This window comes from Lolium rigidum, chromosome 3 (genome assembly GCF_022539505.1).
Source record: "Lolium rigidum isolate FL_2022 chromosome 3, APGP_CSIRO_Lrig_0.1, whole genome shotgun sequence".
In the NCBI taxonomy this organism is placed as follows: domain Eukaryota; kingdom Viridiplantae; phylum Streptophyta; class Magnoliopsida; order Poales; family Poaceae; genus Lolium; species Lolium rigidum.
Genome location: NC_061510.1, coordinates 77,147,965 through 77,164,388, shown reverse-complemented (window position 1 = coordinate 77,164,388; position 16,424 = coordinate 77,147,965). Strand labels below are relative to the sequence as shown.

The 16,424-nt window shown below is 42.1% G+C and overlaps 1 protein-coding gene across 2 annotated transcripts; it reads left to right on the top strand.

The window, feature by feature from the left end:
- The first annotated feature begins 10,495 nt into the window (after positions 1-10,495).
- Positions 10,496-15,284, top strand: LOC124696973. Of its 2 annotated transcripts, XM_047229630.1 has the most exons (3): positions 10,496-10,580; positions 11,591-12,909; positions 15,053-15,284. In XM_047229630.1, the coding sequence occupies exons 2-3, from the start codon at positions 11,592-11,594 to the stop codon at positions 15,061-15,063; spliced, it is 1,329 nt and encodes a 442-aa protein (XP_047085586.1). In that variant the 5' UTR covers positions 10,496-10,580; position 11,591; the 3' UTR covers positions 15,064-15,284. The 2 variants fall into 2 exon arrangements, with proteins under 2 accessions (XP_047085586.1, XP_047085585.1); XM_047229629.1 differs by lacking the exon at positions 10,496-10,580 and having other exon boundaries at positions 11,349-12,909.
- The last annotated feature ends 1,140 nt before the right edge of the window (positions 15,285-16,424 follow it).

Below are 16,424 nucleotides of genomic sequence, written 5' to 3'. Positions count from 1 at the left end.
ATATATCTTCTCTTGAAGTAATAAGTATGAGTAATTGTCTGTATGAAGCATATATTTAGATTTTCTCTATATGCTTCAGAGGCTATTCCTAGATGTTATAAAGTTTTGGTGCAAGGTATCAAACGTATGACTGAGTATCTAAAAAGTATCTTAGCAGCCATTTCTAGAGTTTTTTTTAATATCTATCTTATAAAAAACATTAGCTCTTTTACGTTGATTAGCAAGCAATCTAATTTCCGTGTTGTTCTATCTAATCTGATTTTTTGTGACCCTTGATCAGTACATTTATTACTTTTGTGTAATTATTATGAAACTTCAATAATCCAAATCATATGTTGGAGTGGTCCAATGTAATTGAACGGCCTTCCGTTTATCAAAACTAAAAAAACAACACTGCTAAAATAGGTCTTGGACCGTCCTTCTGTCCCTCTCCTCGTTGCCTTCATCACCCGAGTGCCACTGCCATCCTTGTATCTAGGAGATTCTCGTGGCCGCCACCCCCCTCATCCAACCCATTCACCTGACAAGCGTCGCTGCCCAAGTCACCACCACCCCTCGTCATTAGCATTGCACGACCTCCGAGCGGTCCTCTCCATTTTCGTTCGCCGTGCGTCCACTATTCTTGTTCCCCACTGATGGCGTGTATTTCACACGTTCGTTGGGCAACCCCAAGAGGAAGGTATGATGCGCACAGCAGCAAGTTTTCCCTCAGAAAGAAACCAAGGTTTATCGAACCCGGAGGAGCCAAGAAGCACGTTGAAGGTTGATGGCGGCGGGATGTAGTGCGGCGCAACACCGGGGATTCCGGCGCCAACGTGGAACCTGCACAACACAACCAAAGTACTTTGCCCCAACGAAACAGTGAGGTTGTCAATCTCACCGGCTTGCTGTAACAAAGGATTAACCGAATTGTGTGGAAGATGATTGTTTGCAGAGAAAACGAGTAAAACAAGTATTGCGAGCAGATTTGTATTTCGAGTATTAAAAGAATGGACCGGGGTCCACGAGTTCACTAGAGGTGTCTCTCCCATAAGATAAAAGCATGTTGGGTGAACAAATTACAGTCGGGCAATTGACAAATAGAGAGGGCATAACAATGCACATACATGCCATGATAAGTATAGTGAGATTTAATTGGGCATTACGACAAAGTACATAGACCGCCATCCAAGCTGCATCTATGCCTAAAAAGTCCACTTTCAGGTTATCGTCCGAACCCCTTCCGGTATTAAGTTGCAAAGCAACGAGACAATTGCATTAAGTATGGTGCGTAATGTAATCAACAACTACATCCTCGGACATAGCGCCAATGTTTTATCCCTAGTGGCAACGAGCACAACACAACCTTAGAACTTTCTGTCACTCGTCCCAGTGTCAATGCGGGCATGAACCCACTATCGAGCATAAATACTCCCTCTTGGAGTTAAGAGCAAAAACTTGGCCAGAGCCTCTACTAGTAACGGAGAGCATGCAAGATCATAAACAACACATATGTAATAACTTGATAATTAACATAACATGGTATTCTCTATCCATCGGATCCCGACAAACACAACATAGAGTATTACGGATAGATGATCTTGATCATGTTAGGCAGCTCACAAGATCCAACAATGAAGCACAATGAGGAGAAGACAACCATCTAGCTACTGCTATGGACCCATAGTCCGAGGGTGAACTACTCACTCATCACTCCGGAGGAGACCATGGCGGTGTAGAGTCCTCCGGGAGATGAATCCCCTCTCCGGCGGGGTGCCGGAGGAGATCTCCGAGAATCCCCCGAGATGGGATTGGCGGCGGCGGCGTCTCCGGAAGGTTTTCCGTATCGTGGTTTTTCGCCTCGGGGGTTTCGCGACGGAGACTTTAAGTAGGCGGAAGGGCGAGTCGGAGGGCCGACGAGGGGCCCACACCATAGGGCGGCGCGGGCCCTCCTTGGCCGCGCCGCCTTGTGGTGTCGCCACCTCGTGGCCCCACTTCGTATGCTCTTCGGTCTTCACGGAAGGTTCGTGGAAAAATAGGCCCCTGGGTCTTGATTTCGTCCAATTCCGAGAATATTTCGTTACTAGGATTTCTGAAACCAAAAACAGCAGAAAACGGCAAGCGGCACTTCGGCATCTTGTTAATAGGTTAGTTCCAGAAAATGCACGAATATGACATAAAGTGTGCATAAAACATGTAGGTATCATCAATAATATGGCATAGAACATAAGAAATTATCGATACGTCGGAGACGTATCAAGCATCCCCAAGCTTAGTTACTGCTCGTCCCGAGCGGGTAAAACGATAACAAAGATAATTTCTGAAGTGACATGCCATCATAACCTTGATCATACTATTTGTAAACATATGTAGTGGATGCAGACGATCAAAACAATGGTAATGTCATGAGTAAACAAGTGAATCATAAAGCAAAGACTTTTCATGAATAGTACTTCAAGACAAGTATTAATAAGTCTTGCATAAGAGTTAACTCATAAAGCAATAAATCAAAGTAAAGGTATTGAAGCAACACAAAGGAAGATTAAGTTTCAGCGGTTGCTTTCAACTTGTAACATGTATATCTCATGGATAATTGTCAACATAGAATAATATAACAAGTGCAATATGCAAGTATGTAAGAATCAATGCACAGTTCACACAAGTGTTTGCTTCTTGAGGTCGAGAGAGATAGGTGAACTGACTCAACATAAAAGTAAAAAGAATGGTCCTTCAAAGAGGAAAACATCGATTGCTATATTTGTGCTAGAGCTTTTATTTTGAAAACATGAAACAATTTTGTCAACGGTAGTAATAAAGCATATGAGTTATGTAAATTATATCTTACAAGTTGCAAGCCTCATGCATAGTATACTAATAGTGCCCGCACCTTGTCCTAATTAGCTTGGACTACCGGATCTTTGCAATGCACATGTTTTAACCAAGTGTCACAATGGGGTACCTCCATGCCGCTCTGTACAAAGGTCTAAGGAGAAAGCTCGCATTTTGGATTTCTCGCTTTTGATTATTCTCAACTTAGACATCCATACGGGACAACATGGACAACGGATAATGGACTCCTCTTTAATGCGTAAGCATGTGGCAACAATTATTATTCTCATATGAGATTGAGGATATGTGTCCAAAACTGAAACTTCCACCATGAATCATGGCTTTAGTTAGCGGCCCAATGTTCTTCTCTAACAATATGCATGCTCCAACCATTAAGGTGGTAGATCTCTCTTACTTCGGACAAGACGGACATGCATAGCAACTCACATGATATTCAACAAAGAATAGTTGATGGCGTCCCCGAAACATGGTTATCGCACAACAAGCAACTTAATAAGAGATAAAGTGCATAAGTACATATTCAATACCACAATAGTTTTTAAGCTATTTGTCCCATGAGCTATATATTGCAAAGGCGAATGATGGAATTTTAAAGGTAGCACTCAAGCAATTTACTTTGGAATGGCGGATAAATACCATGTAGTAGGTAGGTATGGTGGACACAAATGGCATAGTGGTTGGCTCAAGTATTTTGGATGCATGAGAAGTATTCCCTCTCGATACAAGGTTTAGGCTAGCAAGGTTATTTGAAACAAACACAAGGATGAACGGTGCAGCAAAACTCACATAAAAGACATATTGTAAACATTATAAGACTCCACACCATCTTCCTTGTTGTTCAAAACTCAATACTAGATGTTATCTAGACTCTAGAGAAACCAAATATGCAAACCAAATTAGCAAGCTCTAAGTATTTCTTCATTAATGGGTGCAAAGTATATGATGCAAGAGCTTAAACATGAGCACAACAATTGCCAAGTATCAAATTATCCAAGACATTTTAGAGTTACTACATGTAGCATTTTCCAATTCCAACCATATAACAATTTAACGAAGAAGAAACTTCGCCATGAATACTATGAGTAGAGCCTAAGGACATATTTGTCCATATGCTACAGCGGAGCGTGTCTCTCTCCCATAAAGTGAATGCTAGGATCCATTTTATTCAAACAAAACAAAAAACAAAAACAAACCGACGCTCCAAGCAAAGTACATAAGATGTGACGGAATAAAAATATAGTTTCGGGGGAGGAACTCGATAATGTTGTCGATGAAGAAGGGGATGCCTTGGGCATCCCCAAGCTTAGACGCTTGAGTCTTCTTAGAATATGCAGGGGTGAACCACCGGGGCATCCCCAAGCTTAGAGCTTTCACTCTCCTTGATCATATTGCATCATACTCCTCTCTTGATCCTTGAAAACTTCCTCCACACCAAACTCGAAACAACTCATTAGAGGGTTAGTGCATAATAAAAATTCACATGTTCAGAGGTGACACAATCATTCTTAACACTTCTGGACATTGCATAAAGCTAATGGACATTAATGGATCAAAGAAATTCATCCAACATAGCAAAAGAGGCAATGCGAAATAAAAGGCAGAATCTGTCAAAACAGAACAGTCCGTAAAGATGGATTTTATTAGGCCACCAGACTTGCTCAAATGAAAATGCTCAAATTGAATGAAAGTTGCGCACATATCTGAGGATCATGCACGTAAATTGGCTTAATTTTCTGAGCTACCTACAGGGAGGTAGACCCAGATTCGTGACAGCAAAGAAATCTGGAACTGCGCAGTAATCCAAATCTAGTACTTACTTTACTATAAAAGACTTTACTTGGCACAACAAAACTCAAAACTAAGATAAGGAGAGGTTGCTACAGTAGTAAAAAACTTCCAAGACACAAATATAAAATAAAAATACTGTAGTAAAAACATGGGTTGTCTCCCATAAGCGCTTTTCTTTAACGCCTTTCAGCTAGGCGCAGAAAGTGTATATCAAGTGTTGTCGCGAGATGGAGCATTGACATTACCTTGGGCTTTACCCTTACCTTTCTTGTCCTTACTCTTTGGCTTAGGGAATATATGACTACCCCCGGGTGTAGAGGTGAATTTTATGGTGCCTTCTCTCACGTCTATGACTGCTCCCAATAATTTCAGCAGGGATCTTCCGAGTGTGATTTATCCTGTTCCTGCGCATTCAATGACAAGGTAATCAATGGATATTGTTATCCCAAGAATGGTTGTATGCACACCCGCAGCTATCCCTTTAGGAATTATAACAGAGTTATCAATAAGAGTTATTCCTTCTCCCCCTTCGAGTGAATTCCCAAAGTTTCAAAGATTTATGAATACCCTTAGACATTAGGCAAAATTCAGTCATAATATCACAATTAGCACGAAGAGTTTGGTCACCTATGACAATTTTAATAGTAGGTTTCCACAATGAAGGTTCAGAGTTCACTAAAACTTGATCAAGACGGTTACGAATGTATCCATAATTTTCATTTAAGCGAGATGCACTCGTCTCAAGAGTGTTTAATCTATTATGAATGCTAATAAGGGCTGAATCAAAATTATTAGATGAATCATGTGATGCAACCAACTTCTTTATGACATTAAAAGCTTGATCCCCATTACAATGAAGGAAATCTTCTCCCACTAGAGCATCCAAGGCATATCTATAGCGAATCATAAGACCAAAATAAAAATTACTAAGGAGCAAACTTAGAGTCATTTGAGGTTCAGTTTTACGATAAGAAGTAAAAATCCTAGACCAAGCATCTTTAAAATTTTCCTCATCCCCTTGTTTAAAAGTAAAAACTAATTCCTCAGGTGAAGAAGTAGCAGGTACAGAGCTAGACATGATAACAAAAGTAAACTAAATACAAGTAAACTAATTTTTTTTGTGTTTTTGATATAGCAAACAGGACAGTAAATAAAGTAAAGCTAGCAACTAATTTTTTTGTGTTTTGATATAATGCAGCAAACAAAATAGTAAATAAAATAAAGCAAGACAAAAACAAAGTAGAGAGGTTGAGAAGTGGAGACTCCCCTTGCAGCGTGTCTTGATCTCCCCGGCAACGGCGCCAGAAAATATGCTTGATGGCGTGTATTTCACACGTTCGTTGGGCAACCCCAAGAGGAACGTATGATGCGCACAGCAGCAAGTTTTCCCTCAGAAAGAAACCAAGGTTTATCGAACCAGGAGGAGCCAAGAAGCACGTTGAAGGTTGATTGCGGCGGGATGTAGTGCGGCGCAACACCAGGGATTCCGGCGCCAACGTGGAACCTGCACAACACAACCAAAGTACTTTGCCCCAACGAAACGAGTGAGGTTGTCAATCTCACCGGCTTGCTGTAACAAAGGATTAACCGAATTGTGTGGAAGATGATTGTTTGCGGAGAAAACAATAAAACAAGTATTGCAACAGATTTGTATTTCAATATTAAAAGAATGGACCGGGGTCCACAGTTCACTAGAGGTGTCTCTCCCATAAGATAAAAGCATGTTGGGTGAACAAATTACAGTCGGGCAATTGACAAATAGAGAGGGCATAACAATGCACATACATGTCATGATAAGTATAGTGAGATTTAATTGGGCATTACGACAAAGTACATAGACCGCCATCCAACTGCATCTATGCCTAAAAAGTCCACTTTCAGGTTATCGTCCGAACCCCTTCCAGTATTAAGTTGCAAAGCAACAAACAATTACATTAAGTATGGTGCGTAATGTAATCAACAACTACATCCTCGGACATAGCGCCAATGTTTTATCCCTAGTGGCAACAGCACAGCACAACCTTAGTACTTTCTGTCACTGTCCCAGGTGTCAATGCAGGCATGAACCAACTATCGAGCATAAATACTCCCTCTTGGAGTTAAGAGCAAAAACTTGGCCAGAGCCTCTACTAGTAACGGAGAGCATGCAAGATCATAAACAACACATATGTAATAACTTGATAATTAACATAACATGGTATTCTCTATCCATCGGATCCCGACAAACACAACATAGAGTATTACGGATAGATGATCTTGATCATGTTAGGCAGCTCACAAGATCCAACAATGAAGCACAATGAGGAGAAGACAACCATCTAGCTACTGCTATGGACCCATAGTCCGGGGGTGAACTACTCACTCATCACTCCGGAGGCGACCATGGCGGTGTAGAGTCCTCCGGGAGATGAATCCCCTCTCCGGCGGGGTGCCGGAGGAGATCTCCGAATCCCCGAGATGGGATTGGCGGCGGCGGCGTCCGGAAGGTTTTCCGTATCGTGGTTTTTCGCCTCGGGGGTTTCGCGACGGAGGCTTTAAGTAGGCGGAAGGGCGAGTCGGAGGGCTGACGAGGGGCCCACACCATAGGGCGGCGCGGGCCCCTCCTTGGCCGCGCCGCCTTGTGGTGTCGCCACCTCGTGGCCCCACTTCGTATGCTCTTCGGTCTTCCGGAAGGTTCGTGGCAAAATAGGCCCCTGGGTCTTGATTTCGTCCAATTCCGAGAATATTTCGTTACTAGGATTTACTGAAACAAAAAACAGCGAGAAAACAACAAGCGGCACTTCGGCATCTTGTTAATAGGTTAGTTCCAAAAAATGCACGAATATGACATAAAGTGTGCATAAAACATGTAGGTATCATCAATAATATGGCATAGAACATAAGAAATTATCGATACGTCGGAGACGTATCACCCACCGTGAGTGCTCGCCAACGCCATCTTCCCCATTTGTGTCGCAAGTGACGTCCGCGCGTTTCTCAGCTCGTTTGCGCTACCCCGCTGCCTCCAGTGGCATCCACGCGTTCCGAGCTCGTCTGCGTCTCCGTCGCCTCCGGGGACGTCCGCGCGTCTTCCAGCTCCAAGGCAGTTGTCGTCTCCCTATAGCTCACACGGACCAGTTAATAACCATTAATAGAGGTTGATGTTTTGCGTTGGACCGATGAGACACCCCTAACGAAACAGTCACTCTGGCCTGATCCGCCGATTTCAGCGTCGACGCAAACGGATGCATGTGGTGGCTTTTCCCGTCCGAAATGCGTCGGGCTAATGGACTTGCCTTGATCCGCCCAGAGCCGCTACCTGAAGAGACGAAGCCTGCATGCAGAATGCCGAAATGAGAAGATCAAGCTTAAGTAGGCATATCCTTCCTCCTGCAAAGCCTTAATAGCCCTATTTTTTAATTTTATTTCCTTGAAACGGTCTCAACACTTGCAAGAAGACAATAAACCATCAATCCGTTGTTTAGTGAAGATTACTCAAATTAGCTATTTCTTCGGAAGTGATGTTTTGACACATGGTCGCTTATGCTCCCTTTGTTTTGAAATGCATCTTAGATATATTTTAAAATGTCAAATAATTTGAAACAAAAATAATCGTGCATACATCTTCACGTGCTACGCGCTTACAAAGTCGTTTTATGAAAAATCGACGTGTCATGTGGCGTGTGAAAAAAAATATAAAATTCAGTGGTAAAAATAAAGCATTTCACAAGATTGTTTTTTCTCTTTCTTACCTAGACCACAAAAATTATCGGATTTTCGCGAAACTTGACGAGCGCACATACATTGTGAAGATGTACATGTAAAAAATTTATCAAAAAATTTCTGACACTTCGAAATATGTTTATTTGCTATAGGAAGCATACGCAGCCGGGAGCGGAATTGAGTTTCATTATTTTTTCATGATATCCATGGTGCCCAAGTTATATCCATCAAGTAAATCAATAGGAGGCGACCCTACTAACCTAAGACAGTGACCTAGGATGTGGATCTACGCAAATCAAGAGTACATGACCATGCACACAAGTACCATATAATGTCCCTAATACACCACAAGAGAAACAAACCATAATACAAGTGAAGAAGATGTTATTTTAGCCCTATGGGTTGCCACACAACACACATCTTCAGTCTCATGGGCCATGTTTTTTCTAGACTTGAACCCCTCTCTAGTGTTCCAAGAATCACCTGGCATAGGAAGATCTTAATCGTCATAAGAATATATATACCGACGTTCATGTCTCCTCAAACTCTAGAAAAAACATCTTACATGGGTACTCTTTTTAGGGATCGGTCGGTTACCTGGGTTGAAACCCGACATGGCTCTGCTCCAGACTTGGATTTGGTTGATCGAGATTTGTCATCCAATCCCGTTTTGGTTAATTACTCATAATTCAAACTTTTAACTCTTGCGTTTGTTATCCCACGAACGAAATCGGAAACAAACTAATAGAAATAAGCAGCCTTTGCTCTCTCTCTCTCTCTCTCTCTCCCGTTATGGAAATCTTTCCACGGTTCTAGTGGGGATGATATTTCTTTCCAGACCGATACAATGTGAATGTCTTGGATGGGCCGGGCAAAGAATTCCCTCCCGGCATAACCGAAGACCAAAAATTTCCTCGGCTGGATACTTTACCTCGTCGGGCTAGAAAACCAAGACTGGGCCGAATCCAGACCAATCCCTAGCTCCTAGGGATTAAACGAACGAGGCCTTAGTGTAGAGCTTTATGTTTCCTTATTTCTATAGTTTTTAGTTGGTGGTAAATCAAGTCACTCTTAGGTCCTCTTTAGGGCGAGAACTTTCTTAAAATCATCCGGGCGAGTGAAATGGCGAGGCCCGTTTCGCGTGGTGTCGGTGTAATAACCCAGCTTTTAAGAGCATTTTTTTAACATGATCTGGGAGAGTGCTGCCTAAAGTGGGTTTATTTTGGGTCGGTGGTTGTGTAATTTCAGCCATTGGATATATCTGGGAATTAAGAAAAGGGAATAAAACCATGTCAAGTTCGGATAAAAATAAGATAAGGAAAGGCAGAATAAAAAGCCCATCACAGTCCCTTGGCCGGCCACGCACAGAAACTTGCCCCAAAAACCAAATAAGGCGTCGCCGCCTAGGGTTCTTGCGTCGCCGCCTGCAATCAGCGATTCATCGAGGAAACGCCGCCACCAGCTGTTCTTTCGTGTTCTCCATCCGGTTTCTCAAGGGAACGCGAGGTCATTCCCATTGTCGAGCGCGTGCTGTTTTAGGTACCCTGTTGCCGTTTCATAGTTGGTCTTCATTGGTACTAGGTGTAGTAGTAGCGCGCAGCAGTTGGCTCTAATTGATGTTGCTCTGAAGTAAATAATCAGTCACTGTGCTCAATTCAGTCAGCCGCAATTGTAGATGCTATTCTCGTGCTATCAAGTCTAGTTTCTATCCACGGCGAGAACTAGTACTAGCGGTAGTAGTATTCAGGCAAATAAAATCCATCGACCTAATTGGACTAGTACCAGGACCATGGCAGGGTGTAGCATACTCTTAGTTTATTTTAGTGGATGGTATTATGAATCCGTGAACTTGGATGCACGCTGGAGGGAAGGCCAAAATTAAACTAGTTCTTTACCTTATCCTACCAATTAATCAGATCTGAAAAGAATGCTCATTAGAGGTTAATTTGGATAGTGCATATGGGAAACTACTGATCCGTGGTTCCAGAATTAGGAGCAGCTGACGGTTATATATGAAGATGTACATAGCAGAGTAAGTTTGTGTTAGGATTTTTTTCTGCTTTCGGATATGGACTCGAAATACTAGCTAGCTGTTTAGCGCTGGGATCAGAGAGCAAGCACCTGAACGTCTCTCTTCATTATTTAAGTTATACAATGTAAATGTTAGCTCTGTATTGAGTCTGAGATGGTTTGTTCAGGTGGTGGCATTGACTAATCGCGGAACTTTGTCGACAGCTTGTTTCTTCGTTCTTTTGCTAGAGGCAAGTGCATTACGAACCTTGTCGCCTTAATGTTTGATTGTGTGGCTTGTGTGCTTCTGGTGTGCTTCGTTGTTATTTGGCAATTTGACTCAATAATTTCCTTCTAAACTTATTGGGCCGCGGGTTGGTAAATTCCGAGCCAATACTGCCGCAGGTTGGTAAACTCCGAGCCAACACGCTGGTAAACTCCGAGCCAGCACTGCGAAAACCCATATTTCAGTTTTCATATAAAATCTATGTTTTCGAGTGAAGTTCCAATGCTTGTCTATGATTTATGTTTTTACGGTTCCATGTTGTACTTGCTGAGTATTTCCATACTCACTCTTACGTTTCATTTGGATTTCAGGTACAAAGTAAACGACATGCATGGGGACCCGGGCTAGCACATCTACATTGTTGAGCACATCACAAATATTTAGATATTATTATGCAGATATATATGTTTCTATACCTACTAGTCGTACTGCATTATTCACTTAATCCCTGTTATCTTATGAAACATTATATTTGGTGTCTCCCGATATAATGAGATGTTATGAACTCCACAGATGTTTCTTTTAAGTTAAAATGTCAATATCTTTCCTCTTATTGCTATATGCCTGTCGTGGATGTCCTTATCTACAAACAAAACTTTGTCCAATTTTTCGAATAATCTCTTGACTTTCTAGTTTTTAGCATAGTGTGGTAGCATCCTAGGAAGGGTCGATTCCCGGGATGTTACAGTTGGTATCAGAGCCAGGTTTTTAGATCTCTGGATATAGTTTTTCTAAAAAAAGAAGATAATGACTTTAGCTTTTTATCTTGGTTGAGTAAAGACATAAAACATGACGTAGGATCTAACAACTTAAAATTTGACACACTGGTGCACAATAGGATGGGCTTTGGGGTATTCATTGCATTTACGGTTCAACATTTTTATTTGTTTGTTTATCTTATCATTTTTAGTATGGAATGGATATGCTTTCTGTTGTTGATTCCTTTTGTTGATTATGCATAATGTGTAGTATAGTTATGCCGCCGAGACGTAGAGGCCGAGCTCGTGGTCGAGCTCATGCAAGGCGGGGTCGTACTGGCCGCAATGGCCGTGTGGAGGAATCAGATGCGGAGGCTGAGCAGAGTCACCATAGCGATGCGGAAGTGAGCCAATCTGCTAATAGTGATGGACGTGGTGCTGCAGACATGACGCTCACTAAGTGGCTGGAAATGAAGTTGGACAAGTTTGAGGGATCAGGGACACCGATGGATGCTTCAAGTTGGCTTCGGACCATGGAGAAATATATGGATGCCTTGGTGATGACACCGGAAGATAGAGTTGTTTATGTAGCTTTTCAGCTGAAGGGCCTCGCGGATGTTTGGTGGGAAGGAGTCCGTAAAGCTTGGATACCAGCTCATGGAGCGCTTACATGGGACCTTTTCGTTAATCAATTTACTGCAAAGTACTATCCAGCTTCATTCAGGGAGAAGATGGATGTTGCCCTAAGGAATATTAAGCAAGGGAACAAGACCGTGGATGAGTATGATGCTGAGTTTAGTAAGATTGTTCACTTTGTCGACCATATAAATCATGATGAGCCCGAGAAAGCCCGGAGATTCTTCGAAGGGCTTAATTCTGAATATAGACATGTCATGGGAGCAAACCGACCAAATGACTATTTCACTATGCTTGAGCAGGCTAGGGGGATGGAGTTACAAATTCAGCTCACCGAGGCAGAGGCAGCTCGCACTAGAGGCACAAGTAGTGGGCATAAGAGGAGTCATCAAGAAGGTGCAGAGCTTACTAAGCAACCTGCTTTCAAGAAGTCTAAGCCAGATCAGCAATCTCAGCCAACACCTGAAACCATGTCCCAACTTTCTTCACCGCCCTTTCACACAAGGAGCCAATTCATGCGCCCCGTTCCAGGGCAGGGCATGATATGCTTCAGGTGTGGGCAAAATCACCGTGCTCGAGAGTGTGACTTTTCTGGTTCTTGTAACCAATGTGGCAAGTCTGGTCACATGAGCCTCGTTTGCAAAAAGAATCATAATTCCATCATTAAGTGGCAGCCAATCACCCCTTCTCTAGAAGGTTCATCTCATCATGCAAATCAAGGGATTATCTCTTCGCATGGGTCAGTTCAAATGATGCAAGTTCCTCCTCAGTTCCCGCCTCCGCCAACAGGTTATCACTGGCAGGCAACTCCACTTCCAGGTCCATATGCTCCGCTTCAGCTACCAGCTCCACCCACCATACCTCCACAACAGCAACATGTTGGGGATTCTTCTACCTTGACAAGGCCAGGAGTCTACACCATGCCGCCAACTTCTCATTTTCTATCAGATGGGGCCAAAGGTATAGACCTTCCCTACAATGTACTTTTGTTTCTAGTGCAATCTCTCTATGTCCACTTTGTTTATCTTCTTTAGCCATTTTGTTTCCTTCGGAGAGCGGTAGATCTCATGAGTGTCGCTGTGAGGAAATGATGTTTCTCTTGATCGCAACCTATGGTTTTTCTTTAGAATAACAATAGTGCAGTTCTATAGTGCTTTCTGTGTAGATTAACTGGGATTCAACCCACGGATCTTTGTTCGTGCCCATGAAATCTTACATCAATGCAAGTGAGGAAGACCTGAGTGCTAGGCTTTGCGATTCACCTATTCATGTACGGATTAAATAGTTTGAGTGCGGTATGGATTGGCCCCCATATCACCTACTCTTACTATTTTCTCCTTTACATTGAAGTAGTGAATCCATGTGTGCCTTTTACCATTAGTTTAGCTGAGAGTCGACATTATGCAGCCTGGAACATAGACTGGTATAACGATACACCTTTAGTAGAGGCAACCGATGCCATGCGTAGAATACACGCTAAGGATGCACGGGCATCTTGTTACGACAAAGAACAAAGCCTCGAGTTTGAAGTTTGAGTCTTAAAATGGCGAAAAGGAATGGTGATCTTGCCAAGTGAGATGGAGTGAATGGAGCAAAAGACCTAAGAGTGACGAATTCGAGGGCGAATTCAATTGAAGTGGGGGAGAATGTAATAACCCAGCTTTTAAGAGCATTTTTTTAACATAATCTGGGAGAGTGCTGCCTAAAGTGGGTTTATTTTGGGTCGGTGGTTGTGTAATTTCAGCCATTGGATATATTTGGGAATTAAGAAAAGGGAATAAAACCATGTCAAGTCCGGATAAAAATAAGATAAGGAAAGGCAGAATAAAAAGCCCATCACAGTCCCTTGGCCGGCCACGCACAGAAACTTGCCCCAAAAACCAAATAAGGCGTCGCCGCCTAGGGTTCTTGCGCCGCCGCCTGCAATCAGCGATTCATCGAGGAAACGCCGCCACCAGCTGTTCTTTCCTGTTCTCCATCCGGTTTCTCAAGGGAACGCGAGGTCATTCCCATTGTCGAGCGCGTGCTGTTTCAGGTACCCTGTTGCCGTTTCATAGTTGGTCTTCATTGGTACTAGGTGTAGTAGTAGCGCGCAGCAGTTGGCTCTAATTGATGTTGCTCTGAAGTAAATAATCAGTCACTGTGCTCAATTCAGTCAGCCGCAATTGTAGATGCTATTCTCGTGCTATCAAGTCTAGTTTCTATCCGCGGCGAGAACTAGTACTAGCGGTAGTAGTATTCAGGCAAATAAAATCCATCGGCCTAATTGGACTAGTACCAGGACCATGGCAGGGTGTAGCATACTCTTAGTTTATTTCAGTGGATGGTATTATGAATCCGTGAACTTGGATGCACGCTGGAGGGAAGGCCAAAATTAAACTAGTTCTTTACCTTATCCTACCAATTAATCAGATCTGAAAAGAATGCTCATTAGAGGTTAATTTGGATAGTGCATATGGGAAGCTACTGATCCGTGGTTCCAGAATTAGGAGCAGCTGACGGTTATATATGAAGCTGTACATAGCAGAGTAAGTTTGTGTTGGGATTTTTTTCTGCTTTCGGATATGGACTCGAAATACTAGCTAGCTGTTTAGCGCTGGGATCAGAGAGCAAGCACCTGAACGTCTCTCTTCATTATTTAAGTTATACAATGTAAATGTTAGCTCTGTATTGAGTCTGAGATGGTTTGTTCAGGTGGTGGCATTGACTAATCGCGGAACTTTGTCGACAGCTTGTTTCTTCGTTCTTTTGCTAGAGGCAAGTGCATTACGAACCTTGTCGCCTTAATATTTGATTGTGTGGCTTGTGTGTTTCTGGTGTGGTTCGTTGTTATTTGGCAATTTGACTCAATAATTTCCTTCTAAACTTATTGGGCCGCGGGTTGGTAAATTCCGAGCCAATACTGCCGCAGGTTGGTAAACTCCGAGCCAACACGCTGGTAAACTCCGAGCCAGCACTGCGAAAACCCATATTTCAGTTTTCATATAAAATCTATGTTTTCGAGTGAAGTTCCAATGCTTGTCTATGATTTATGTTTTTACGGTTCCATGTTATACTTGCTGAGTATTTCCATACTCACTCTTACGTTTCATTTGGATTTCAGGTACTAAGTAAACGACATGCATGGGGACCCGGGCTAGCACATCTACATTGTTGAGCACATCACAAATATTTAGATATTATTATGCAGATATATATGTTTCTATACCTACTAGTCGTACTGCATTATTCACTTAATCCCTGTTATCTTATGAACCATTATATTTGGTGTCTCCCGATATAATGAGATGTTATGAACTCCACGGATGTTTCTTTTAAGTTAAAATGTCAATATCTTTCCTCTTATTGCTATATGCCTGTCGTCGATGTCCTTATCTACAAACAAAACTTTGTCCAATTTTTCGAATAATCTCTTGACTTTCTAGTTTTTAGCATAGTGTGGTAGCATCCTAGGAAGGGTCGATTCCCGGGATGTTACAGTGGGGCCTCAATAGATGGACCACATTATGATATGTATGGTTACTTCAAGCTAGATATCTATTTCAGTTGGTGGTTTCTTTGCCCGTTAGGAGCGGTGGGACGAAAATCAGGTGTAACACTATCATGATGTTGGGATTGCGCTTCTTTTTTATTCCCACTAATGTGCTTGTGCCATGCATGCATGCTGCTTTTTTTACTAGACATTGTGCATGATGATGTGATCAACAAAGTAAGTACAAACATAAGTTTAGAAAATATGTGGAACATAACATTAGCGACATGGAACTAATCTGGAACATAATGGTTCACTAAATCAAAGAAGACATTAGTGCTTGCAGACTAAATTATCACTACTAACGGATCAAAATTAACACTGTGTGAAACAGAAGGTTAGCGTCCATGGAACTAATCGCAACTATAAGAGGAACATAATATCAAATTAAGTTATCACATATGGAGCAAAACGCGAATTCTAGAGGAAACTTTCGAGCAGCTGGAACACAAAATTTCCCAAAGAACGAATAACATCTGAGAAGTGGAATAGAATTTGGGCTAAAAGTTTAGAGCATGTCAAACCAATCAAGAGTATGTAATGAACAAAACTTTAGACCCTGCGGGATAAAGTTTAAACACGTGATACACAAGTCACGAATATGAGCGCAACACATTTTTTGACTAAGTGGAACAAAAGTCTCGCTCTCGCACTTGTGGAACAAGTTACAACTATAGGAAGAACGAAAAATTGACTAATCGACGCTAAATTTTATATTACTACTCGCTAAGTGTTGTGGTTTTAATTCAAATTTGGGCTAATTTTTAAATCCACGGATCGAATAACAAGTGCAAAAGAAACAAAATCTTCAACTAAGTGGAATACCAATTTATAAATTATGAAATAAACAATAGAAATCTAGCTTAGAGTAGAACCATGAAAACCGAAATTAAGGTAAAAATAAAATAAACAGAAAAGTTAAAGAGCGTAAAAAGAAGGGGGA

Excerpts from the sequence above, each read along its gene's own strand:
- LOC124696973 (XM_047229629.1), top strand. The coding sequence starts at position 11,577 with ATGTGTAGTATAGTTATGCCGCCGAGACGTAGAGGCCGAGCTCGTGGT.